The sequence below is a fragment of the Odocoileus virginianus genome, chromosome 18 (assembly GCF_023699985.2).
Source record: "Odocoileus virginianus isolate 20LAN1187 ecotype Illinois chromosome 18, Ovbor_1.2, whole genome shotgun sequence".
NCBI lineage: Eukaryota > Metazoa > Chordata > Mammalia > Artiodactyla > Cervidae > Odocoileus > Odocoileus virginianus.
Window position 1 is genome coordinate 47,615,297 of NC_069691.1, and position 24,698 is coordinate 47,639,994.

The window sequence follows — 24,698 nt, forward strand, 5'->3', positions numbered from 1 at the left end:
TGGAGGCTGCAGGTCCTCAGTTCACTTGAGACTAAAACCAGTCATCACACTGACCCAGAGTTACTTGCCACTTGGGACCACGGCTCTAAGCCAGACTCAACAGATTTTCCAAGTATGTGTAATTTAAGCATCAAAACTTAGTCTCGATATTCCAAGGTAGGTTGTTAGGAATTGTATGTTGAAACCTATTAGTTCTGCTAAAGTTCACATAGGACATGGGACAAGCTGGTGGCAACAACCTTGGTCTGAGGATGCACTGGAAGATTCTCTCCTCGCTCAGCCGTGGGCTGTGGGGCTTTCTGAACCTCTGGGCGGTGTGGGTCCCTCCCAACTGTAAAGCTATGGGGGTCTTGGCTCTGGTACATGCTCCTAAGCTCTTTGGAAGAACATTTCCCTTCTAAATGTTTATCTACTATTGATGTAATTCCCAGGTAAACACAGGATGTCCAGTTAAACTTGAATTCCAGATAAACTTTTTTCTAGTATAATTATATCCCAAATATCACACAGGACATGTTTATACTTTAAAAAGGAGTTCTGGGACTTCCCTAATGGTTCAGTGGTTAAGAATCTGCCTGCCATGGAGAAGGAAATGGCAACCCACTCCAGTACTCTTGCCTGGAAAATCCCATGGACCAAGGCACTTAGTAGGCTACAGTCCATGGGGTTGCAAAGAATCAGACATGACTGAGTCACTTCATTTCACTTTATGGCAAAATACCTTGTGTGAAACATGTTTATCTTAATTTCCATGAAACAACACTCTGCAGTCTAATAAAACTTTAAATCTATTGTACATAGGGAAAAAAAAAAATCTGCCTGCCAGTGTAGAGAACACGGGTTCAATCCCTGGTCTGGGAAGATCCCACATACTCGGAGCAACTAAGCCTATGCACCTCAAAGAAGAGTAGCCCTCACTCACTGCAACTAGAGAAAGCACATGCATAGCATCTGCCAAAAAATAAATGATTTGTTTAAAAGGACTTCTGAATTCAAATTGAGCATCCTGTATCTTCAGTCTAATTCTGCCTGCCCTGCCCTCTTCTCTGTACTGTGATTATATGTCCTTGGTATAGTCTACTTGGCTCCTACTTCCAGTGAGAAATTTTAAGTTGTCCTCATAGGAGTTTCTGACAAATCTGAATCTAGGGCTTTAATTCAAGAAGCTCACAGAGCCCAACCCCATTTGGGCAGTTTCTGGAGTTGTAACTAAGACCTGCACCCACAAACACACCCACCCTTCCCTTGGAAACTGCTTCAAAGCCCCCCTCTTCTATTTACTGGGCCCCTTCTCTGGAGCTGGGGGTGTAGCAGGAGGAGTGGCTGGATGTTTGTTAATTAACCGGCACTCTAGGTTCTTAGTTTTGGGAACAGAGCTCTAAGGCTGATTCTTAAACTTCAGTGAACTGCCTGAAGTTCCAGATTACTAGGACCATGCTTTCTCAGGTTTTTCCTAGTCATGTATGGATGCGAGAGTTGGACCATAAAGAAGGCTGAGCGCCAAAGAATTGATGCTTTTGAACTGTGGTGTTGGAGAAGACTCTAGCGAGTCCCTTGGACTGCAAGGAGATCAAACCAATAAACCCTAAAAAATCAATCCTGAATATTCATTGGAAAGACTGATGCTGAAGCTGAAACTCCCAGTACTTTGGCCACCTGATGTGAAGAACTGACTCACTGGAAAAGACCCTGATGCTTGGAAAGATTGAAGGCAAGAGAAGGGGATGATAGAGGATGAGATGGTTGGCTGGCATCACCAACTCAGTGGACAAGAGTTTGAGCAAGATCCAGGAGTTGGTGATGGACAGGGAAGCCTGGCGTGCTGCAGTCCATGGGGTCACAGAGTTGGACACGACTGAGTGACTGAACTGAACTGATGCTTTCTCAGGAGTTCTGGGGAGGTGCCTCAAAACCTGCATTTTAACAGGTCCCCTGGCAGTCTTCTTTAACTGCAGACTCAGATCTGGTCCCAAATTCTGCATTTCTTATAACCTTGGCGATGCCAATGCTGTGGGCCCATGGGCCAGTCCTGAGTAGCAGGGCTCTTAAGTGTAGTGTTCTGATGCATGCTCTGAGTGGGACAAGCTGATCAACATTTGTTCCCACTTCTAACAAAAATATGCCCTCCTCCACTTAAAGAACAAAAAGGCACCGTCACTTCCAACCGTCCGTCCCCTTGCTTGGAGCCACCCAAGAAAAAATGAGCCGAGGTGACAAGGTGGTATCAGTGTGGCAAATTTCTTACTGAAGTAGTGACATCAGTCCCAGTCGTAAATTCTTTTTGTTTCCTAGCAATGATTCCTTAGGCCAAACATAGAGATGCCCCAAAGTCCATTTTGGTCCACTTAGTGCATCTCTGCTAGCTTCCGGGTGAGGATGGAGATGCCGGTGGGTACATAGCATGGATGGGAGAAAGTAGGAAATGGAATTACTCAACGCAGCTTGGGAGTGGGCAGAAAATGTTAGAGCCAAGGTTATGCATGTTTCCCAGTTGAAATTGTACAAACAATGTAAAGCCATATTTACAGCTTTAAACCTCAGTAAACATTCCGTAAGTACTGGGTTCCACCAGTTTTTCCTACATGTTAACCAGAAGTTTAAGAGCTTGTATGAGGTAGTTCCGATCCTAACTTCTGAGGCACATCCAAAGTCCAACCTCCCTGCTTCTCAGAAGAGCAGTGGTCCAGCTCCCAGTCGTGGAAGGGAAGTGATCTGTGGTATCAACAGGACAGTGATGGCGGTGATGGCGGGAGGAGTGGATGTTGCCAATTCTAATGGCCTCCTGATCCCTCAAGAACTGGTGTCCTTCGTGTATGTATGTTCCCATGATGTTGGGAAAGATTGAGGGTGGGAGGAGAAGGAGATGACAGAGGATGAGATGGTAGGATGGTATCACTGACTCAATGGACATGAGTTTGAGTGGACTCCGGGAGTCGGTGATGGACAGGGAGGCCTGGTGTGCTGCGGTTCATGGGGTCACAGAGTCGGAAATGACTGCGCGACTGAACTGAACTGTTACTGTGTACTATCTAGGACAATGCAAAAGAATACAAAGGAACATCCAAGGGTGGCGACTGAGGGAGTGTGGCGTGGTCTGTGGAGCCACCCCAAGAGCTGGAGCTGCCATATCCCCTCTTCCACTTCCCACTGCAAACAATAAAAGGTCATTCGTACGGTAAAAAAAAAAAAAAAAAAAAACAAGAATACAAAGGAACATGTAATTTTCAAAAAAATTTATTTGGCTGCACTGGATCTTAGCTGCAGCATGTGGGATCTAGTTCCCTGACCAGGGATTGAATTGGTCCCCTGCATTGGGAATGCAATCTTAGTCACTGGGCCACCAGGGAACTCCCAGAAATAAGTAATTCTTAACCAGTAATGTAAATCCAAGAGACCAGGAGCTCATAAAACCACACATGGACTCTGGTCTCTCCCAGATCCAACACTGGAGGGCCCCAGTCCTTCTAGGACTGGTTATACCACCAGTACACCATGCCTTCAGGACTCCTCAGGTCACTGCTGGTGTATGGTTGCTAAAAAAGAGGTAAGAGTTCTTACCTTAACATAACAGGGACAGAGCTGCTTAATCAACAGAAAAGGGCTGATGAGAATGACAGGAAAATAAGAGATGAGGCACCATGGTTTGAAAGTACAGCAGCATCAATGTAGTTAAAATTAGGTATTTATTTTGTTCCACTCAACTGAGGCAAGACATCCCTGGTTAGAGGTTCGAGGGCACCCAGATCCATGGGAACATGATTCTTTCTGGGGGATAAGGAGAGACAGCAGCTAGAAGTCTAGACAGTGACACACAGTCTTGGAGATGCCACCAGAACGCAGACTTCACACTGAAGGAGAGGCTTTTTATTGGCAGCCATCCCTTGTGTTTAACAGGGTGAAGCAGTGATTGTAAAAGGTAAAAGTTGGCTTCCTGCCAAACTAGTTTCTCTGTGGATTAGAGGGCAGTGAGGTCAGTCAAGTCACAACCGCCTAGTTTGAAGGAGACAATCCGTAAAGTAGCACAGCTCTTCCAAGTAGCAGACGCTCGTTCACATGATTAGCCAAGGTGCACAAAAAGAAAACTTAGAGGGTCACAGCAAGGACGGGACGAGAGAGGGTGAGCCAAGCTGCAGAGCTCGACAGATGCAGGGGACCTGGGAGAACAGGGCTTTCTCCAAAGGGCTTCCCCACCGTCTCTTCTCAGCCTACTCCAGATCTGGAAAGCTGCCTGCTTGTGCAGGGATCTAACTAGGAACAGCTTTCCACTCTCAGAAATCTACAAACCCTTTAAGGTCTTGCTCCCTGGTGATGCAGAGGCGGGGCTGGGTGGGGCGTTGGGGGCGGGGGGCAGTGCAGAAGTGGTCAGGAAGCAGAGGCAGCAGGCACCACACAGCTCGCCTACGGGGAACGGTTCGCTCTGCTTCGGCAGTGGCTTGTGTGTCTACACGTTCGTGTTGGGACAGACTGCCCTGGGCAGGCCTGGCTGTGTGTCCTTGGAAGACAGACCTGATGGCAGACACGCAGCTTGGCCCAACCCAGTCTTCTTCAGACCCTGTCTAAAAACCCTTATATATTATCATAATTCAAAAAATAAAAGACATCCCTACCCCACCCCCCACCTCATCCCCAGTCTAAGTGGCTGTATTTAGGGGAAAACTGGCCCTGGGCCAGCAGACAGGCCCCCACGCAGATCAGATCTTCTAGTACCGATGAGTACACGGCATTCCAGCCACGATTTCCGACTCGATTCCACAGTGGTCCTGTCCTCTGAGGATTTTGAAGAAGCCTGGAGAGCAGAAGTAACACGCATTTAGTCTGCTTGGATTCTGACCTTTGCCGACATAGCCAGCGTGCATGCTCAGTCATGTCTGATTCTTTGTGATCCCATGGACTATAGCCTGCCAGGCTCATCTGTGCATGAGATTTCCCAGGCAAGAATACTGGAGTGGGTTGTCATTCCCTTCTCCAAGGGATCTTCCCGACCCAGGGATCCAACCCACATCTCCTGTGTCTCCTGCACCAGCAGGCGAATTCTTTACCACTGAGCCACCTGGGAAACCACAGACCCACCTCTGAAAGACGGGGGAGTGGAAGTCACAAACCAGCCCCAAAGCTGTCACCAATCAGCACACAAGGTGCTCGGTGGGCTTCCACTTACCCTCCAACCCAGCCCTGTATCAGACTTCTGGATGGTATGGCCCCCCGCCCCCTGCACCTGTTGCCCTGAGGAACCAGGATGAGCACATGTGGCTCGAGGCCATGCCCCCACCCACACCCCCTCTTGGGATCAGAGGCTGCCCTTGTGGCAAGCGGAAACCTCAGCTCCCCAGCACAGCGGGTGGACATGATGCCCACTGTGCCCTGGCGTGGGCGCCCTCTGAGCGGGGACGGAGCTCACCATTGTCACCCCAATCAGTGTTCCAGGAGTTGCCGACCAGCCAGTAGGGGGTGCCGTCCTCCACTCCCCAGCCCAGAATGCGGATGGCGTGGCCTCCCATCATCTCTCCGGTGACGTGCTGGTACACCCCTGGGGGACGACAAGGCCCTTCAGGCTCAGCCTGGGCACCGCTGGTCTCCCACAGCAGCCCATCCGCTCAGCTGGCCAACTCCACACAGGACAGATGGAGCCAGAGGAAAGGATGGGCCCTGGGTGTTTCATGGGAAGACTCCAGGGATTCCCATAACATCCGGGAATTATTTAAATATATTTTTGAAAGCCCAGCACACTCGAACACGGGGGATAAATACTAAGATGGAGTGCAATGCAATGTGCTTGTTGCCTGCCTCTTAAGTTAGAAACTCTGATACATTAAAACATCAACGATCATTTGTTTTTCCATACTGGGACTCCCTGCAATGACTTGTCAAAGGCATTCTGTGGCTTAAGAGTTTTAAAGTGCTACTCTGGGGCCCACCGTGCTGGCTGTGCGCTATGGGAGAGGACTGGGTTGGCAGCTGCAAGGCTGACTGACGGGAAGAGACTCCCGCTGAGGTGCTCAGAGGACCACCAGGTTACTGATGAATGACTGTCCAATCGGAAATGTGTTCTCTTACATAACACTGGTAGAAGTTAAGAACTGCCGGGTTTATAATTTTTTTCTCACCAGGCAACTTGGTCTTTTTTTTTTAAATGACTGGAGAGCTTTGAGTTTTCGAACAAGCAGAATACAAAATGAGACAGAAGTCCTCAGCACAGACCGTTCGTCTGGGATGGGGGATTTCTAAGACAGCTCTTGGGTGGGGGCCATCCTGCCCCCTTCCCCCTTTGAGTCCCCATAGGAACGTGCTCCCTGTTTCCTCACCCACTGGGGGCGGGCACAAGGCTAAGACTTTAACAAGACTAAGATGATGGAGGAGGTCACTTGGTGCAGCACGGGAAACCTACAGTTACTTGCGGACGTGATGGGAAAGTGATGGAGGTGGAGAGATGGGGCCGGCGGCTCCAGAAGGAGCAGAAGGGAGGAGACGCTTGGGAGGAGCGGGAGTTGGCCACGGACGGGGCGGGCGAGGAGCCGAGAGAGTGGGCAGCGGTGGGCGGCGCTGCTGGAGGCCCAGCGCCCGCCCGGGACGTCCTGCCAGCCAGGAACCCACACGTCCCTCCCCGGGGGCCGTCGGTGGGGTCGGGGGGATGCACACCAGACTTGTAGAGCAGGAAGTCCGAGTACACAGAGAAGGCCCCCTCGACTGGGCCATTCTTGTAGATCTCTGCCATGATCTCCTTCTCGCTGCTGGAGACACTGTAGGAACTGCATCCTGCAAAGAAACCAGTCGAGTGGGGCGGGCGCCTCCTGCAGGGGGCCAGCCACCTCCTGATTCGTGGGGATGCAGCAGGCGGGACCTTGCCGTGTGCGTGTGCGCACGTGCGCTAGTAAGCATGAGGCCCTAGAAGCAGGGAAGGAGCAGAAGGCTCCTAGGCCAGATTACTCCCCATGACTGAGGGGTTTGGTCTCTTCCTTCCGAGTCTGAGGGTCTAAGGCTCCAATCCCACTGGTGTCAGGGTGGAGACGCGCAGAGAACAGTGTGCTGCTCCCTCCCATCAGAGGCATTAACCGCAGCGCTTCTCCTGACCTGTGACTCCAGCGCCCTGGCCTCCTCCCTCAGCTTCCCTGGGCCCAGGGGCAGGGGTCGCCCACCCCGCTTACCAAAATGCTTGTCTTCTTTGTAGGACGTGCTATAGCCGGGCTCACAGGTCTTGCTGCACTTGGGGGTGTCCCCCTCACCGGTGCACGGGGGCCGGGAGCCATTCACGTGGTGCTCACAAGGAGGGATGGAGTACGGTCTGCAGCCTGAGGGGCCAAGGAGAAAGGTGGGTGTCAGCAGGAAGCCCCTCAGAGGCCTGAGAGAAGAATCAGGGCGCTAGCTCATGAGCACAGAAGTCACCCAGAGTCTGTGGCGCCAACACTGCCCTCTTCCAGTTGCTGCCTCTGTGTACACAGGGCTGCCCTGTCTCCTACCTGAGTTTTCAGCCCAGCGTTCAATGTACCCTCAACCCTGATCTTCACTTTATAGGGGAAAATGAGACCACTATTATTCCTGCTTATAAAATCCATCTGGCTGGATGGGAGCTAAAGGCAGACACTCACCTACATGGGAGTTATAGAGGCCCCCGGACACTAAGCCTTTCTTTGTCCAGAAGTTCCAGGCTCCAGAGGGGAAGCCGCCGTTACAGCTGAGAAAAGAGCCACTCATTAAACAGTGTGAGAGTTGTCCTGGCTGCTCCCAGACCACCACCCAGTGTACCATCACCGCCTTCAGCAACTGGCCCATCAGTTCTCCCAGATCCCCAAAAGTCCCCAACTCTTCTCCTGATGGTCACTTCCTGCCGGGAATCTCCCAGGCCTGCCCACCAAGTACTTTCACAGTCAGAAGTACTTTCATAATCAAGTGCTCACCAGGAGGCTGTCTCTTCTGTCTGGACAGGGGTTTTCAAAGGGCAGCACATGGGAATCCCTGGGCTATGTTACAAGTACCAGTTCTAGGGATTTCACTGCTGTGGGCTGAGACCTAGGCACTCCCTTTTTACTTTCTTTTCACCCCCCAGATTTTTCAAACCTGCAGCCACATCTGAGAACCACTGTTGCAAAACCAAGGCCAGAACTGGAGGAAAACAGGGAGCTGTGTTCCTAATGTGGCTTATCTGGGAACCCATCAACCTCAATTACAGAGGAGACAGGCCCCAAGCTGTTCCCCAAGGAACAGGAAAGGAGAAGCAGCACAATAAAACCCAGAAACTAAACCGGGAACATCTGTTTTCCCCCCCCTGACCAACCCCCAATCCAGCCCTGTGGGGGGCCAGCCTGGTTTCAGGAGCCTCCTAAAAGCAGCATCTCCCAGGGCCTGCTTCCAGATGCCTGGGGACCTATTGTGTCTCAGTGGAGACATCGTCCTGCCCGAGGGAGTATCACACCTGCCCCCTACAGGGAGCCCTCCGGTCCAGTCCACCTACAGGTCTCCTGGGGCAGCTCCCGGGGGCTCTGACTCACCCTTCTCCACACTCGAGACCACAGCAGGTCAGCATGTCCTCAGCAGACACCTCCACGTTAACACGCCCATTGCTGTGGATGCAGATCCGGTCAGAAATGGCTTCCACAGCCCCAAACGCCTGCAGGAACAAGCCCCAGGAGATAAGCCCCGCTCCATGCTGCGGTCCCTCCAGCCCACACCCAGGAGACCACAGCTGACACCTCAGGCCTCCTGGTGGCTTGTTTCTCTCAAGGCAGCTGGGGGTCCCGGGGCTCACACTGGGCTTTAAAGCAAGAGACCAGTTCACCCCAGACCTCTACCTGGGCATTTGGTTTATTTCTGAAACATGCAGTTTTTGGATTTTTAACATAAAAGTATAGCTTGCACAAAGGACAAATACTGTTATGATTCCACTTATATGAGACACCCAGACTAGTCAGTATTATAAGAGCTCCCCCACCCAAAATAACAAAGTCAGGGGTGGAGTGTATGACTGTTAGCATAAATGACGCCACCTTGGGTCCCTAGAGCTTCTCCCATCCTTTTGCTGATATACCTCGACTGCATGATGCAGTGAATCACTTCTATGTCATCAAAGGCTTTAGTATTTAACAGACTTTGTTTCATAATCATTAGGACCATGTAGCCTCTATGTTCTGTTAGTCCCCAAACAATGATGAAAGCCTTCACTGACATAATGCCTAGTTACCCATTCATGAATCTTGACTTAAGAATGTACTTCCCATTTTCAAGCTCCTAACTGCCCCTTCCCATACCCTAGATTAGCTGTAAAAATGCAGAGGCTCCTCAGTGGTGTGGCGTACAGCTGCAAATGGTTCCGGACTCTTGTCCCCACTCACATCCCCATCCTGATCCTACCCTGTGACGCACCCTGTAATAAACTGATTTGCTGATTTAAACAAACAAAAAAACAGAAAAATCATAGTACAGGGAACTTTACTAAGTGCTCTGTGGTGACCTAAATCAGAAGGAAATAAAAAAATTGGGGGATACATGTAGCTGACTCACTTTGCTGTACAAGAGAAACCAACACAGTATTGTAAAGCAAGTATGTGTATGTGTGTTCAGTCGTGTCCAACTGCTTGTGACCCCACAGACTGTAGCCCACCAGGCTCCTCTATCCTGGGATTCTCTAGGCAAGAATACTGGAGCGGGTAGCCATTCCCTTCTCTAGCGGAGCTTCCCGACCCAGGGATCGAACCTGGCTCTCCCACACTGCAGGCAGATTCTTTATTGTCTGTGCCATCACTCCAACAAAAATTAAAAGAAACGAAAAAAAGTCAGAGAGACAGAAAGGAGAAGAGTGGCCGCTGGGACTGGTGGAGGCGAGCAGGAGTTTGTGTTTTGTGGGGATGGAGTCTCAGCTCTCCAAGGTGACGGGTTCTGTGGACACAGGTGGTGATGGTTGCACAGCAAGGGGAATGAACCCAATGCCACTGGCTGGCACATGAATGACTAAGATAGTTACTTTTATATCACGTATTTTACCCACACAAACACAGTCAAGACAGCTCACTGATACAGATGCACTGCTACTTCATGAAGCAGTGCGGGCATGCCAAGTCGCTTCAGTTGTGTCCAACTCTGTGCGACCCTTGGACTGTAGCTAGGCAGAGCAGGGGTCAAAGCTAATGGTGTCTGCGGATGGCCCAGGACAGGGTGTTCAACAGAAATCAAAACTGCTTCACAACCCGTATGTGGGACATGCCTTGTACAGGACACTCTGCCTGTCAATTCTTCCACCCGGTCCTGCAGTGATTCACAACCGCCAGGCATCTGTCTTTTACATTAGGGGAGACTGAGCCTCCAGAAGTTTATGTGACTTGCCTAAACTCAACCTGTCTAACCTTAGATCCCTGGTTGATCCCGCCCTTACCCAGCCCCTCGCCCCAACCCTCCCTTCTGGCCAGCAGGGCCTCACCCAGCAGGAGCCACAGGATCCCTGGTCTCTGATCTCTTTGATGGTCGGGCAGTTTGGCCACTGTTCCCGGGCATCGAAGCTTTCAGGCAGAACCACATCTGCAGCAAATGCATCTCTGAAAAAAGAAAGGTCTCCATCACAAGCCGTCACCCTACAGTCCGCGCCCCCAACCCCTGTGGCCTCGGCTGTCACTTTGCAGGGAGAGGCATGATGATGTGCGGAGGAGGCCATGTGCAAGGACCATGTGCAAGGACGTCCCCTTGGAATTTTATTAGAAATTTTTTTTTTTTTTTTGCTGCGCCAAGCAGCATGCAGGATGTTGGTTCCCCAACCAGGAATTAAAATCATGCCCTCAGCAGTGACAGCATGCAGTCCTAACCTCTGCACTGCCAGGGAACTTCCCACTTGGAGCTTGATAAAAACAAAACTGGGTTCTACTCCTCCAAATAACTTACCATTCTGTATACTTCTGCCTAAACTTATTTTATGCTTATTTTTTAAGAGTTTTAACCTCAGGGTCCAGATAATTACACCTCTTGCTTTCCCCATGCTACCCCGAATCAAACATCTGCCAGATGTTCATCTTTTTTTAAACATCTTCACAACTGTGTAATGGTCCCATCACTTAACTATCCCAGCCTCACAGACTTTTCTAATGCTTCCTTCAAGGGAAGTATCTATGTGAAAAATGCAACATTAACAATAAAATGAAGAAAGATAAAACATTAATGGCAGATCACATGACTTTTTTCAGATTTTCCTTATTCAAGACCATTCAGACCTGGGGCCTCTCCCGCTGCAGCTGGGACACCTGAGAAGCAGAGGAGGAAACTCTGGCACTGGGAGCTGGCCCTGCACCTCGGGCAGGGTCCCTGCAGCCTGGTGGGGGGGTGGGGCGGTGAGGCCTCTGGATGCCAGGGAAGCCTTCCTGTCTCCCCCTTTCCCCTGTGCCAGGCAGAACCTCTGCTCACATGGCAGCGATGCTGGTGCAGCCGGGCGCCCCACCTGGGAGCGGGTACCCACCTCTGGGGCAGCTTAGGCCCACCCAGGATGGTGCCACACAGCTTCTTCACGTAGCTCAGGTCCACGTTGTAGAAGTTGTGTCCGGCCTGGAAAAGAGCCCCACCCAGGGCAGTCACTCACCAACCTGGGGGGCTGGGGGTGTGGAATGTGCACACCACCCACACAGGGCCTGACAAGGCCAGGGGGCCCCTCAGCCCCAGAGAGCAAGGGTGCTGGGGCACTGCTACAGAATGGAGTCTCCCCCCCAGTTCATGTTGAAACCTAACCCCACCGTGATGCTGTTACACAGTGGGGGCCTTTAGAGATGGTCAGGTCATGAGGGTGCAGCCCTCAAGAATGGGACTAGTGCCCTTCTGTAAGGAGACCCCAGAGACCAAGCCTGCCCCTCAGGCCAGGTAAGGACACAAGAAGTCACCACTTGCCACCTGGAAAAGGACCCCCACCAGAACCTGGCCACGCTAGCACCCTAATCACGGTGGGCTCTCAGCATCAGCCCAGCTGTGAACTCCGCGGGAGCTGGTTTACCCCCCCTGCACCTGCACGTGCCCGTACTCATACTCTCACTGACACACACACGCACGCGCGGAAGGGCCAGGGCAGTGGGCATGGGCCTAAGCAAGCCAGGACCATGAATCAGATCAGCTGTCCAGGACACACCAGCCCGTGGGCCACAGCTGCAGCCCCTCCCTCAGGAGTCAGAACGCACAGAAGGGGCCCCCAGCCCACCTTCCAAGTGGTGTTTTGCTTGTTAACAAAGTTGACCAGTTCATCAGACAGAGGAGGGAAATGCACATTGCTCCGGGCACTGGTCAGCACCAGCAGGCAGCTGAGGGTGGCCAAGAGCTGCCACATTTTGGAAACTGGATTAGAGATTCACCTGGAGAGGAAAGGACACAAGACATCAGTATGTTTCTTCTTTCGGTTCAAGTGCTCGTCACACACAAGGTGTCACCTCAGGATGCACTGTTCTGGGGGCCTCGTCCCATCCTCTCTCCGCCACCTGCCCCCTCATGCTCCCCTTCCGGAGCCAGGGTGTCGGCAGAGTGCCTGCATTGACCCCGGCACCCATGAGCTCTAATGCCTTGTCTCAGAGTCCCAGCCCGTGCCCACAGCACACAGGACTGCATGATGGACTGAATGTGCGTCCCCCACCCACAAATTCAAGCAGCAATCCTACCCCAGAAGGTGATGGTGTCAGGAGGTGGGGCCTTTGGGGGAATGATGACATCATGAGGGTGGAACCCCTATGAGTGGGATTAGTGCCCTGATTATAAAAAAGACCCCACAGAGCTCCCTTGCCTCTTCCTCCACGTGAGGACAAAGGGCAGTCTGACCAGGCAGGGTGGACCACACTGGCCCCTGATCTTGGACTCCCAGTCTCCAGAACTGAGAGCAGTGAGTCTGTTTGGAAGCCACTGCCTGTGACACTCTGCTGCAGCTGTCTGGATGGCTAAGAGAGACCGTGCCGTCCAGGAACACGAGACAGAGAGCCAAGAAGGGCTGTGCCACGCACGTAAGGCCCCCTGACGTGGGCAGGGCACCGTGTCACTTAATCTCCAAAGCTGCTGCAGGGCCAGCTAAGGGATCACAGTTTGAAATGGTGCTGGTCACTGCATGGTCTGTGGACCAACCATCTCTTGAACTATGAGGCTGGTGCAAAGGCAGCCTGCTGTCTGTCAGAACCCACCCAGGGTCCAGGTGACAAGCGGTGCCAACAAGTCCATCCCAAACAAACAGATGAAACCAAATCTTCATGCAAAGTCAAGTCCACTGCCCCTGCTGCCCCTGCTTCTCCATGCACTTCTGGAACAAGTTTGGGGCTTTTCTCAAGTCTGAGCTCCCAAAGAGTGAACACCTTTCCCCGCGATCACGTCTCAACTGGAAGCCCAGTCAGAGAGAAAAAATGAAACCGAAGATATATCTCACAAGCCACGTTTTGAACACCAGACAAGCAAACACAAGTCCACCTCCAGCTCCGCATGCCTTTCTCAAGAGCCGGGAACCAGAGCTGGTTTGGCCGGTGGCACAGGTCTCCTGGGACTGTCTGTGGTTTTTCCAGTCAGACAAGGACTCTGCTTCAGAGACGGGGCTCCCGAGAAGGTGAGCCATCCCATTACCACTACGGCCTTGGATCCTAGACTGGCCTACAGCTCAGGAGACAGGCGAGTTCTAGCTAGGCCTCTGAGTCACATTCTCAGGCGAGAGGCTCTGATGAAAGCAAGAAATATGACCCAGGTGCCACAGCACCACCAGGCCTGGGGAGATGCCCTCTCAGTGAGTGTGTCTATGCGTGTGTGTGCACGCGCGTGTGTGCACTGGGGGCCCTCCTGTCCCCAACCTCAGGAGCTGGTCCCTGCGTCACCTCCTCAGATCACAGGTTGCCGTGAGTGGAACAGGAAGATGAGGTGGCTCACAGCACTGAACAGGCTGCCTCCCACACAGCGAATTATATTTAAGCAAAACAAATCTAAATTTATCTGTTGCTTAAGCAACAAGCCACTGGGAAGAATCCATGTGTGAGGCTAGCCAGGCAGTTCTGGAAAACAGCAGTGACGGAGGCCTGAACCCCTGGAGTGGAAAGGTATGAAGAACTGCGAGTAATGCCAGCTCAGGAAGGGGTCCATCCACACAACAGGCCACTTGGAGGCAGAGCCTACGTGTGGCAGAGGCGGGGGAGGAAACGCACATCTCGGTGGATGGGGTTTGCACAACTGGTTGTGCATTCAGAAAAAGGAAAAAAAATAAGACTGAATCTTTACCCTCAAGTTCTTACACACACACACACACACACACAAATGCTACACGGAACAAACATCTTGCATAAAAACACAGAAGTTGTATGAGAAAATAAGCACACTTAAAAAAAAGTCGTATTCAGACTATCCTGGTGGCTCAGGGATAAAGAATCCGCCTGCCAATGCAGGAGACGCAGGTTCAATCCCTGAGCTGGGAGGATCCCATATGCCGCAGAGCAACCAAGCCCGTGAGCCACAGCTACTGAGCCTTCGCTCTAGAGCCCGGGAGCTGCAAATACTGACCCCATGTGCCACACCTAGACACATGGCCTGCCAAACACGAGAAAGCCCGCGCGCAGCAAAGACCCAGCAGAGCCAAAAATAAAATAATCTTTAAGATTATTAAAACAAACAAACATAATACTGGAGTGAGGAAGGCCTAAGACTGACATCAAACAGAGCCCTTAAGCGGAAAATGTTTGATTACATGAAAGTAAAGCCTCCCTTTAGAAAACACAAAATGCAAAGTGACAGACAAAAAACAGCCTTTACACATACTTAAGGCTTTGTTTCCCTAGTAGGCAAAGGACCCAAAATCAGAAGAGAAACAGCATAACAGAAAAACAACCAAAGGATATACACAGTACATGTACAGAAAAAGAGCTACAGAGGGCCAATAGATATTTAGAGTTGCTCATCAAAGAGGTATTTATCTTCCACCACACTGCCAGGAGCTGTAGGGTTTGATCAGTTTCCATGGGGTTAGAGGTGGGGAATCAGGCGCTGCTGCTGCTGTCTACCCATCAGTAGGTACCGCCCAGCCTCTATCAGCTCTTTAATCCACACACCCTTTGACTCAGCAATCTGACCTTTTGACATGTATCCCACAAGCCTCAAAACGCAGACACGGGTACACTAAACAGTCTTGGTGTTCACAAAAGACCAGAAAGAAAGCATCTATAATAGTAACTGTTAAGTTGCAAATGGTTAAATAATGAAATACAAAAGCAGCCATTAAGAAATGAACTTGTGGAAGTGAACTGACAGTAACATATATGTGTGTGTATGTGTGTGTGTGTGTGTGTATACATACAGTAAGTGAAAGAAAGCAAAGGAACAGGTGAGTCATGGCAAGTGTGGGCACTCAACCCGCGTACACGTTTATTCCTGTCACTACACGCAAAACGTCAAGAAAACCGTACACAAGTCACATGTAACTGCTTACGACCGCTATACGTGTGCGTGCTCAGTCGCGTCCACCTCTGAGACCTCACAGACTGCAGCCTGCCAGGCTCCTCTGTCCATGGGACTCTTCAGGCAAGAATACTGGAGCCTGTTGCCATTTCCTCCTCCAGGGGCTCTTCCCAACCCAGGGATCAAACCCACGGCTCCCAAGTCTTCAGCACTGGCAGGTAGATTCTTTACCACTGAGCCACCGAGGAAGCCCACGTTCACTATATAGCCTTCCCTCTTTTTTTCTATTAATTTTTCTTGAGTGAATATGCTATATTCTAAGTTTTGTTTCTGTAGGAAGAATAATACTGGTGCTACCAAAGACCGAAAGCCACCCAACTGAAAGAACATGTTCTGAGGAGGCCCGAGATGCATTTCCAGTCAGAGGCCGCCTCTTGAGTGACTTTCCGCTCAAAACGCTTACCCTTCCCATGTTCAGTGACTCATAGGAAGGCTGCTGCTCACATGACCCCGAGACGGGGAGCCTCCAAACTGTCAGGAAATATTGCACTGGACACGCATGTGCCAGGAAGGGACAAAGGGGTTCTCCAGGGCTTCTTTTAAAAAGGCTTCTGAGCAGAGAAGAGGAGGGTTCCTACCGATGCCCTGACTGACACTTGCCATCTCAACACTGCCCTGAGAAGACGGGTGTGCTCCCTGCATACAGACCCACCCCTGCAGCTGGAGGCCGGGCCGACAGGCCCATCAGAAGCATAGCTGGAAGGGTCGCCACCCTCGGCCCTCAGCACAGCCTGTCCGCGTCCCAGGAACACAGCTGGGTCCCCAGGAAAGCAGACGCCATCCTCGTGAATGCTCCCTGTGTGTCAAACTGGAGTGTCCCCGGGACCCCTGTGGGCCTAGCCGGCTGCCTGATGCGCAGAATGGGGTGCTTCCATGCAACCTGACCACACCTAAGATTTCTCTGGTTTCCTGGTGGCAGGAAACGCGGGCAGCTCCCAGCCTGAGCCCGGGACCCCACCCCGCTTTCCTGCTCTGTGGGTCCTACTGCATGGCTCCTATCAACTGTTCTCCCAGCTCAACCCTGGCCTCAGTGAGAACCAGACACACGAACCTGGGGATTACAGCAATGCACAAACCACTGCCCCATCTCGCCCACTGGGGCTGCAGTATCACATGACAGCATCTGGGTTGCGGTTCAAGGATGAGCTCCAGGCGTGTAGTCCGAAGACCTGGATTCCACTTACTTCCTGTGTACCTGCTTTCACTAAGCCTCAGTCTCACCACCTGTAAAATGGGGCTAATGACCACTCGTGTCCCCCAGTGGAAGTCCAGAGTGAGAGGAGGGTGCCTGCCACAGTCAGAAGTCAACAAAGTCTTCTCCCTCTTTTCTTCTCTCCTTTCCCCATTCACAGCCCATGCCAGACAAGCCCAGTCTGCACAAACCACCTACCTACCGCCACGTCACAAAGAGCCCGAAATTAAAACAGGTGTTAACTCCAGCTGACCTCCCAATGGGCCCCCCTTTCTGAGGGTCCGGAAGCTACTGAGATCCCAGAGAATATGGAGTCAAGTTTCTCCTCCCAAGGGGACAGACCGATGTCCAGGGCACTGGCAACTGCATCCCTGGGGGTGCCGACCTCCATGGGCATCGTGAACATGGGGCAAACGATGCGCAAACAGCTGGAGGCCCAAGCTGTGCTGTTAGCCAGGGTCACCGCCTCAGCACACAACACAGTCAGTTTTCACTTCCCTTCTTTCGGGCAAACATTTCCCTTTTCTCATTCTGTGGGGGTATTTTTCCCCCTTAAAAACCAGGGAGAAAGAACAGAAAGTCCTTTCAGTGAGGGAGAGGCCCCACACAGGATTACAACACCTGCAAGTCACCAGACCCCGTCAGGGTGTGGACGGAGTAGGAGCAGCTGTGGGCAGACGAGCGTTCCAGCCCTCGGTCAGCTGACTTCCTGGGAAGCCAGGGCATGGGCTCCTCTATGCCCTCTGGCCCTTTTCCAAGCTAATCTCTAGCATTTAAAAATACGGGCTGTCTCATGTCTTTCGGCTCCAGACCCCAGAGCACTTCTGTGTCCAGCCTCCCGAGAGCACAGCTGCCTGCCACACCTCCCTGCAACCAGCTGTGGGCTCCAGGGACCGGGACTCAGGAAGGAAGGGACTGCACACGGGAGTCCAGACATCCCAGGGACATGCAGCCAAGCCTGATCTTTTATTTATTTTTTAATTTAGCTTTATTTTTGTTGGTGTTGAAATGTATGGAGTCATTTATTTATGAGTACAGCTGTGCAAACAGCTGGGCAAACAGCCCTCCCAGGGTTTACAGACGCACCCTCTGCCCTGGGTGCCTCCATGAGAATGGAGCTGGTGGAGTTGGAAGCGCACAAAAATGCTGATAGAACACAGGCCTTTAGGACAAGAGCCCAAGCTTGATTTTTTAAACAGTTTTCTTATGTGGTTAAGAGCCCTCTGCAGACTGGATTCTAAATCCTAAGGAGACAGGACATATAATACCTGAAATTTCCAAACTGGCCACCTGCAATCCACTGGCTAATCCAGAAAAAGATGGATGCACGTCCAACCAGTCTTTCATCCGGTCCTGTGTTCCTCCTTATCCACTGCTGTTGTTTCGTCTGAGTCATGTCTGACTCTTTGCAAACCCAAGGACTGTAGCCCGCCAGGCTTCTCTGTCCACAGGATTTCCCAGGCAAGAATACTGGAGTGGGTTGCCATTTCCTTCTCCAGGGGATCTTCCCAACCCAGGGATTGAACCCCTGTCTCCTCCATTAGCAGGCGGATTCTTTACCACTGAGCCACCAGGGAAGCCCCCTATCCATTGCTGCCACTCAAATACTGTTGCAGCTGGCTTTCACAGTTGGCTCAAAAGAACTGAGTGCCTACATTCTGCCAACAGCTACAAATTGAGGCTGTTTCTTTTGCAGCTGAGTGCCTCTAGGTAGGGGTAAGATGGAAGGTTTGGAGGGCTGTGAACATTCAGTGGGACCATGTTAGAACTTGTGTTTCTTTCTCTCCCACAAAGCTTCTCTTGCTTCTCGCTGTCGCCATGAGCACTTGTGCCCTTGAAGCTGGGGCCATTTCAGGGCACCCACACAAAACCAGGCACCCCTTCGTGGCCCCTGGATGTCAGCTGCTCACCGACACCTCCATGCTGGAGCAGCACAAGCGCCTTGACTTCAAAGGGGCTCTGACTCAACTGAAGGACACCGGGGACCCCTCCTCTTTGAATCTGAATAACAGCCTTGATGTGGTCTTTCTGTTTGATGTCTTGGTTCCTAACGGAAATGCGCTTAGCTGCTTTGAATTCAAACTGGAGCTCCGTAACACCCTAGAAGGGTGAGATGGAGGGTCAAGTGGGAAGGGGCATGGGTAAACCCATGGCTGACTCATGCTGATGTTTGACAGAAACCAGCACAATACTGTAAAGCGATCATCCTTCAATTAAAAAGAAATACATTAAAAAAAAAAAAAAAAGCAAGCAGAAAGGGCTGCCAGTCTTCACCTTCACAGCGTTAAAGAGACAGATAGCCAGACACGAGCTGGTTATCTGGCCCCTAGAGTCAGGCCCCCTGCAGCTGAATGCCCTTAAAAGCAAGTGCTGTGAGACCCAGAAAAGGCATCTATCACATTACTGCAGGCTCCACGGGATCCAGGAGCCATGAGAGGGATCCCACCACCATCACCCACCTAAACTCTTTAGGACACTCATGGGGACTCTCTCTGCTCCCCATTTGCCAATCGTCTGCTCAGAATGAGTGACTAATACCCACCAAGTTCCATGGTGTGGCTTTCTCAAGCTGCTCTCCCCTGGTGCCTGGAAACCGTATGACTGCAGTGCCCACAAACGGAACATCACTTAACACACCATTGACCAAAGATGTATTACGGTCACAGGCATCAGTTTCTGCAAAAATTTCCCAGTCAATAATGTGTTAAGATCAGTCACAGCAGCTCATACCCTACAAAGAGAAGAAAAATACTAGTCTAGGGCTAAAAAGGGCTTTCCAGGTGGCTCAGTGTTAAAGAATCCACCCGCCAATGCAGGAGACGCAGGTTCGATTCCTGGGTTAGGAAGATCCTCTGGAGGAGGAAATGGCAACCCAACCCATTATTTTTGCCTGGGAAATCCTATGGACAGAGGGGCCTGGTGGGCTATAGTCCATGGTGTTGCAAAGAGTCTGGACAGGACTGAGCCACTAACCAACAGGCCTAAAAAAATGGACCCCCAGGAAGGTCCTTGGCAGTCAAAAAATGTGTTTTTGAAAAGCAAGACCATTCGGGCAAGGTTCTGGAAAGCTGTAGCAGCTTCTGCTTGCCAGCTTGCTCCCAGATTCAGACGCTGACTTTCTGAGATGCTGAAGGGGTCACTCCATCCCCACTTGGTCTCAGTTACTGAAACGGGCATGCTGCCTGCATTCTCAAGGACCTTGAGGCTACTTTATAAAAGCTTTCAGAAATCCTTGAAGATGCAAACGAGATTAGAGTTCCAAGCCTCTCCAGCCCGCAGGAAAGCAGCAGCTCCCTAATTTAATTCGCGGCCAGACGACATCTCCCTGCTGGCTGGGCGGCAGAAGGGCCTCACCTCTCTTACGTGGGCCTGCTTTCCTTACCCGCGGCCCTAAGAAGATACATGCCCCTCAGCAGGGTGCTGCCTGGCTCGGAGCAGACGGCCTTAGAGCCACCCAGGAAGACAGTTCCCTGGGGGCCCCGTGAGGACAGTTCCTCATGGAACACATCTCCCTGTGCACACGCCGGTTACCTCCTCCCTCCCCAGGGTAATTCCTTCTGTCCTCAAGCGCACCCCAGTGGGTGGTGGGGGGGATCAAGATCTTCCTCAAATGATGGTTTGCGTGTGCCTGCATGCTCAGTCGCTCAACTGTGCTCGACTCTGTGTCCCCGTGGACTGAAGCCCACCCGGCTCCTCTGTCCATGGGATTCTCCAGGCAAGAACACTGGAGTGGGTTGCCATTTCCTCCTCCAGGAGATCTTCCTGACCCAGGGAACAAACCAGTGTCTCCTGCACTGACGAGTGGATTCTTTACAACTGCACCACCAGGTAAGCCCAAATGATGGTTTATTTTGCTCTTAACCACCAGAACACAGCACCCCCTAAATATCTGCAGAGTTAAGTAGATGCAGAACAGGTGGGGGCTGAAGGCTCCCAGAGGATGTGTGACAAGGCCTCAACCCTGGAGCAACCTCTAGGCTGATATCGCCTTCCCAGGTCTTACATAAGCCCAGAAGCCATGGGACTAGTTTGTTCCAATGAACACATCTTGCCCAACTCCAGGTCAGCAGGTCATGGAGAAGCCCAGCCTCGCTGGGTCTCTTGGCAGAATAGCTGTTCTCACTGTGCTCTATACGGAGTCCTTTCACTATCTAGATATTTGTCCCATTCTCCTTCCCATACCCTTGCTGGTAATTCTAGGTTATCCTGATGGCCACACTGAGTGACTTACCGGCCAGGTAAGAGACACATAACCACAGTCAGGCTGCAGGTACATCCCTCCTAGCACCCAGCATTCATAGCATAGTAACGCTGGAAAAGGACCCCTGGCCTGATTAAGGCTTTTGTTTCCCAGGTGAGGGGACCTGGAGCTTGAGAAAAGACCAAGGGCAAGCTCTGGATAGTGTACCTGGATAGGGACAGAACTGCCAGGAAATGGAATTGCAGAGATTTCTCCACCATCATCTGGGTGACCCACCCCCCCCCATCACGTCACAAACCTGCGGATGCCTCAGTTTTCTCAGAAGATTCAGACTGCCAGTACGCCAAACCCACATACGTCCTCAAAGTTAAAAAAACCAGAGAATATTATCTAATTGAAGACGAGTCCAGATGCCTAGGTTAGGATCAAAAGAAACCTTAAGTTTCAGCTGTTGACAAACATACTAAAACCCACAAATTACCACTGATCAACAACAAAAATAGAAAAACTTCATCATCAATTTCCTAGGGCAGAGAATTAAACTGGAATTCCCAACCATGCAAATTAAAACAAGGACAGCTTTTCAAACACATCAGATGGGCAGAAATTAAAGTCTGGTAATACCTAGTGCTGGTAAATATAAGGAACAAGAACCCTCATGGCCCTGAGAATATGTTGGTAAAACCTCAGTGGACAGCACTGACATCTATAAAATGGATGGTGCACACACCTTAGGACCGAGCACCTTCCCGACTTCTGCTTCTCCCCCAGAGAAACCCTTGCAACTGTCTGAGAGACAGGATACTGTAGCCTTGTGAGGACAGTGAAAAGCAAAACCCACCTAACTGTCCCCCAGGAGAGGAATACACTGTGCATTTAAAGTGAATGAACTGGATCTGTACGTATCAATGTAAACCAATTTCACAGACACCAGTGGAAAAGGATACATGCAATATAATTAAAGTCATGTGCATTTCAATAACATTATTCATAAATTGATACAGATACAAGGATTAAAAGAACAATAAGGGGATTAAAAAAAAATCATGCAGGAAAATTAGAAAGAGAAGAGCTGGGACATCCCTGGCAGTCCAGTGGTTAAGACTTTGCCTTCCAATGCAAGGAGGTAGGGATTTGAGATCCTTGGTTGGTTGGGGAGCTAAGATCCCACATACCTAAGTGGCCCAAAAGCCAAAGCATAAGACAGAAACAATGTTGTAACAAATTCAATAAAGACTTTAAAAACCGTTCACATCAAAAGAAAAAAAAAAAGAGAGAGAAAGAGAGGAGAGAAAGCAGACAGGAGTTACAATGTCCGTTAGGAACTAGACACAGACTTGCAGAAAAGAAGCTGAAAGTTGCTGCCTGCAGAGGGGGGGCTGTGACCAGAAGGGAAGGCTCTGACTCCACCACCCACCCTCCTTCCTACCCAGACACACAAGGCTGAGACAAGGAAGCTGTGGGTGCTGCAGAAAGCAGGTGGGGATGAGGCTCGGGCTTTGAAAAGGAACTGAAGTCTAAATATTTAATGGTGTTTGATCCCTAGATCCCCCTCCTACCCAAACTAGGGTGGAAGGTGAACATACCAGCCATGGAGGGACTCAGGAGTCATTTCTCAAACAGCTGGCTTAAGCAGCCCTGAGTGTTACCCAAGAAAAATGCAGATCCAGGGCACTGAGTGTAAACCTAAAAAACTAAAGACCCAGGACCAGGGGCAGAGTGACAACTGCCTCCTAATACCCAGTGAGTCCAACACACACCTGCATGTGGCTAAAGTAGATCCACCAACCTACTGTCGACCCCAACCACCCTACACACAAGACTGAACTGTATCTCAATGCTCCTTGACCTACAAAAATTACCATTTCATACAGTTCAACCTCTCATATTTCCAATACTTTCCTTCTGCCAAACTGTCAAAAACAAACAGCAGACATTGTGGGTTTTCATCCTGAAACATTTCAGTCCTTCTCTCCCAAGGACAGCGATGGATATTCAACACAATCACAACTCATCACCACATTTAAGAAAAGCACCCAACTGACATTCCAAGGCTCACCTGAAAGCACTCTTCCTTCACTCCCCAATGCAACTGCCAGTGGTAACAAAAAAAATCTTAAGCCCTAAAACGCATGCAACTTCCTACTCCCAACTCTCAGGGCCAGCAGCTGGGGAAAGAGCCAGGCCACAAGGAGGGCCTCGGCTCAAGCTGCTGAGTGCCTCCTGGAGACAAAGGGCTTCCACCCTCACTACCTGCCCAGTTCAGAAAAAGGGCTGTCCTGACGCTGTGGCAGCGGAGGTAATTGGAGTCAGAGCTCTTGTCTGGTCCGAGTTGCCTCCCCCTGGGCCTGTGATGCCCCCAGATGAGGGATCTGCACCTTTCCACTGGGCAGTACCCCAGCTCTAGGACAGATGCCCCTAAGAGGTCTGAGTGAACCCAGGGCACCTTCAACTCTCTTTGGGAAGGCCACACAGGGTGGGGCGGCCCAAACTCTTTCTCCACAAAGCTTACGGGTCACCACTACCAGTGCCAACAGGAAACAATCTTCCATGAAGTTAACAATGTTATGAAAGAAGAAAAGGAAAGTAGCCTTCAACCAAACCGACACACCACTAAGGCTCTTTGTCTTATCACCTTGCATCACCTAAAGATTCAACTAGATGAAGGTACATTGGCAGATATGCCCCTAGTGAAAACGCCTGACAGGCAGTTTTTCCAAGGCAACCAAAGGTGCTCGGTCTCCCTTTGAACCCCATGCCCCTCCAACTGGTATGAGTCTCAGTCAGGTAGAGGATACGGAGCCTCTCCTTCCCCAGTGCCTGCCTACTGGCTTCCTCACTGCCTGGGGAAGGGGTTGACCAAGGCCCATAAAGAAAGCAAATCCAATTCATATCTACCAGAACAGGCTGGCTGACTCCCAAATACAGTCACCCCACAATGCTCCCTCTTCCAGACCTCCAGAGTCATCAGCTGAGGGGCAGGCGATGCCCCAGGGGCTCTGCCCTGCCTCTCCGCTCCCACAGCACCCTGTGCCCAAGCCTGACTCCCTTCCTCAGCAGTGCAGGGTTGGGGCCCGCATTCCACTCCCCTCACACTCCCAGGGAATGGGCTGGCACCCCGGGCCCTAAAGTCCCCTGTCCTCCCTTCTACTTAGCTTCTCCTCTGTGGATTTAACTCTTCCTGTGGGTCCCACCCTGCTCCACCCAGTTCCAGATTCCGGTTTTCCAGTTTCTGTCTTCTGGGGTCCCTGAAATTGTATGGCGGTGTGCAGAAAGTTGCCCAGGAAAATCATCGACAAAAAGAAAACAAGTAAGACAGATGTTGATAGTATTTACTATCAACTCAGTGATCTGAAGCTCACAAAGGGCTGGGGAGCCTGAGGTCGAAAGCCAGCAGGGATCCAGGCCAAGCTCTTCCGCGCAGACTCCTCCCTCGGGAGCGCCGGCAAACTCCCCGCCTCCGGCTCTGGAGACGGCGGACAGTGGGGTCGGATGACCCGGCCAGGGGTCCGAACAGCGCCCGAGAAGGGGCACGGGCCTCCCGGCCAGACTGGCAGTGCATTCCGGCCGCCCGCGCGCAGAGCTTGCTTTTCTCATCACAAGCACGTCCGGGGGGGGCGCGATGCCGCTCGGCTCGCCGGGCTGCGACTCCCCGAGGGTCCTCGCTTCCAACGGCCTGGGACGTTCCTCATCCCCTCGCCCGCCCGCACTCACCACGCTCCGCCGCCGCCGCCGCCGCCGCCGCCTCCGAGGGCCTGGGCCTGCAGCCTGAGTGTCCGGGCAGCCGCCGTAGCTTCCCGCAGCCGCCCCTGCGCTAAGTACAGCGCCGGGCCCCGCCCCGTGACCGGCTGACTCACCACGTGACCACCCGCGCTCCCCCCCACCCCC

The 24,698-nt window shown here is 51.6% G+C and overlaps 1 protein-coding gene across 2 annotated transcripts; it reads right to left on the minus strand.

Annotated features, from left to right (window-relative positions):
- Positions 1-3,664: 3,664 nt before the first annotated feature.
- On the minus strand, positions 3,665-24,629 carry CTSB (cathepsin B). Of its 2 annotated transcripts, XM_020877178.2 has the most exons (10): positions 24,525-24,629; positions 12,155-12,305; positions 11,429-11,514; positions 10,406-10,520; positions 8,484-8,602; positions 7,584-7,669; positions 7,143-7,286; positions 6,637-6,753; positions 5,399-5,527; positions 3,665-4,786 (listed from the first exon to the last, which is right to left on the minus strand). In XM_020877178.2, exons 2-10 carry the CDS (start codon positions 12,278-12,280, stop codon positions 4,701-4,703), a joined length of 1,008 nt encoding a protein of 335 aa, XP_020732837.1. In that variant the 5' UTR covers positions 12,281-12,305; positions 24,525-24,629; the 3' UTR covers positions 3,665-4,700. The 2 variants fall into 2 exon arrangements, with proteins under 2 accessions (XP_020732837.1, XP_020732838.1); XM_020877179.2 differs by lacking the exons at positions 8,484-8,602; positions 11,429-11,514; positions 12,155-12,305; positions 24,525-24,629 and having other exon boundaries at positions 10,406-10,479.
- Positions 24,630-24,698: the final 69 nt, after the last annotated feature.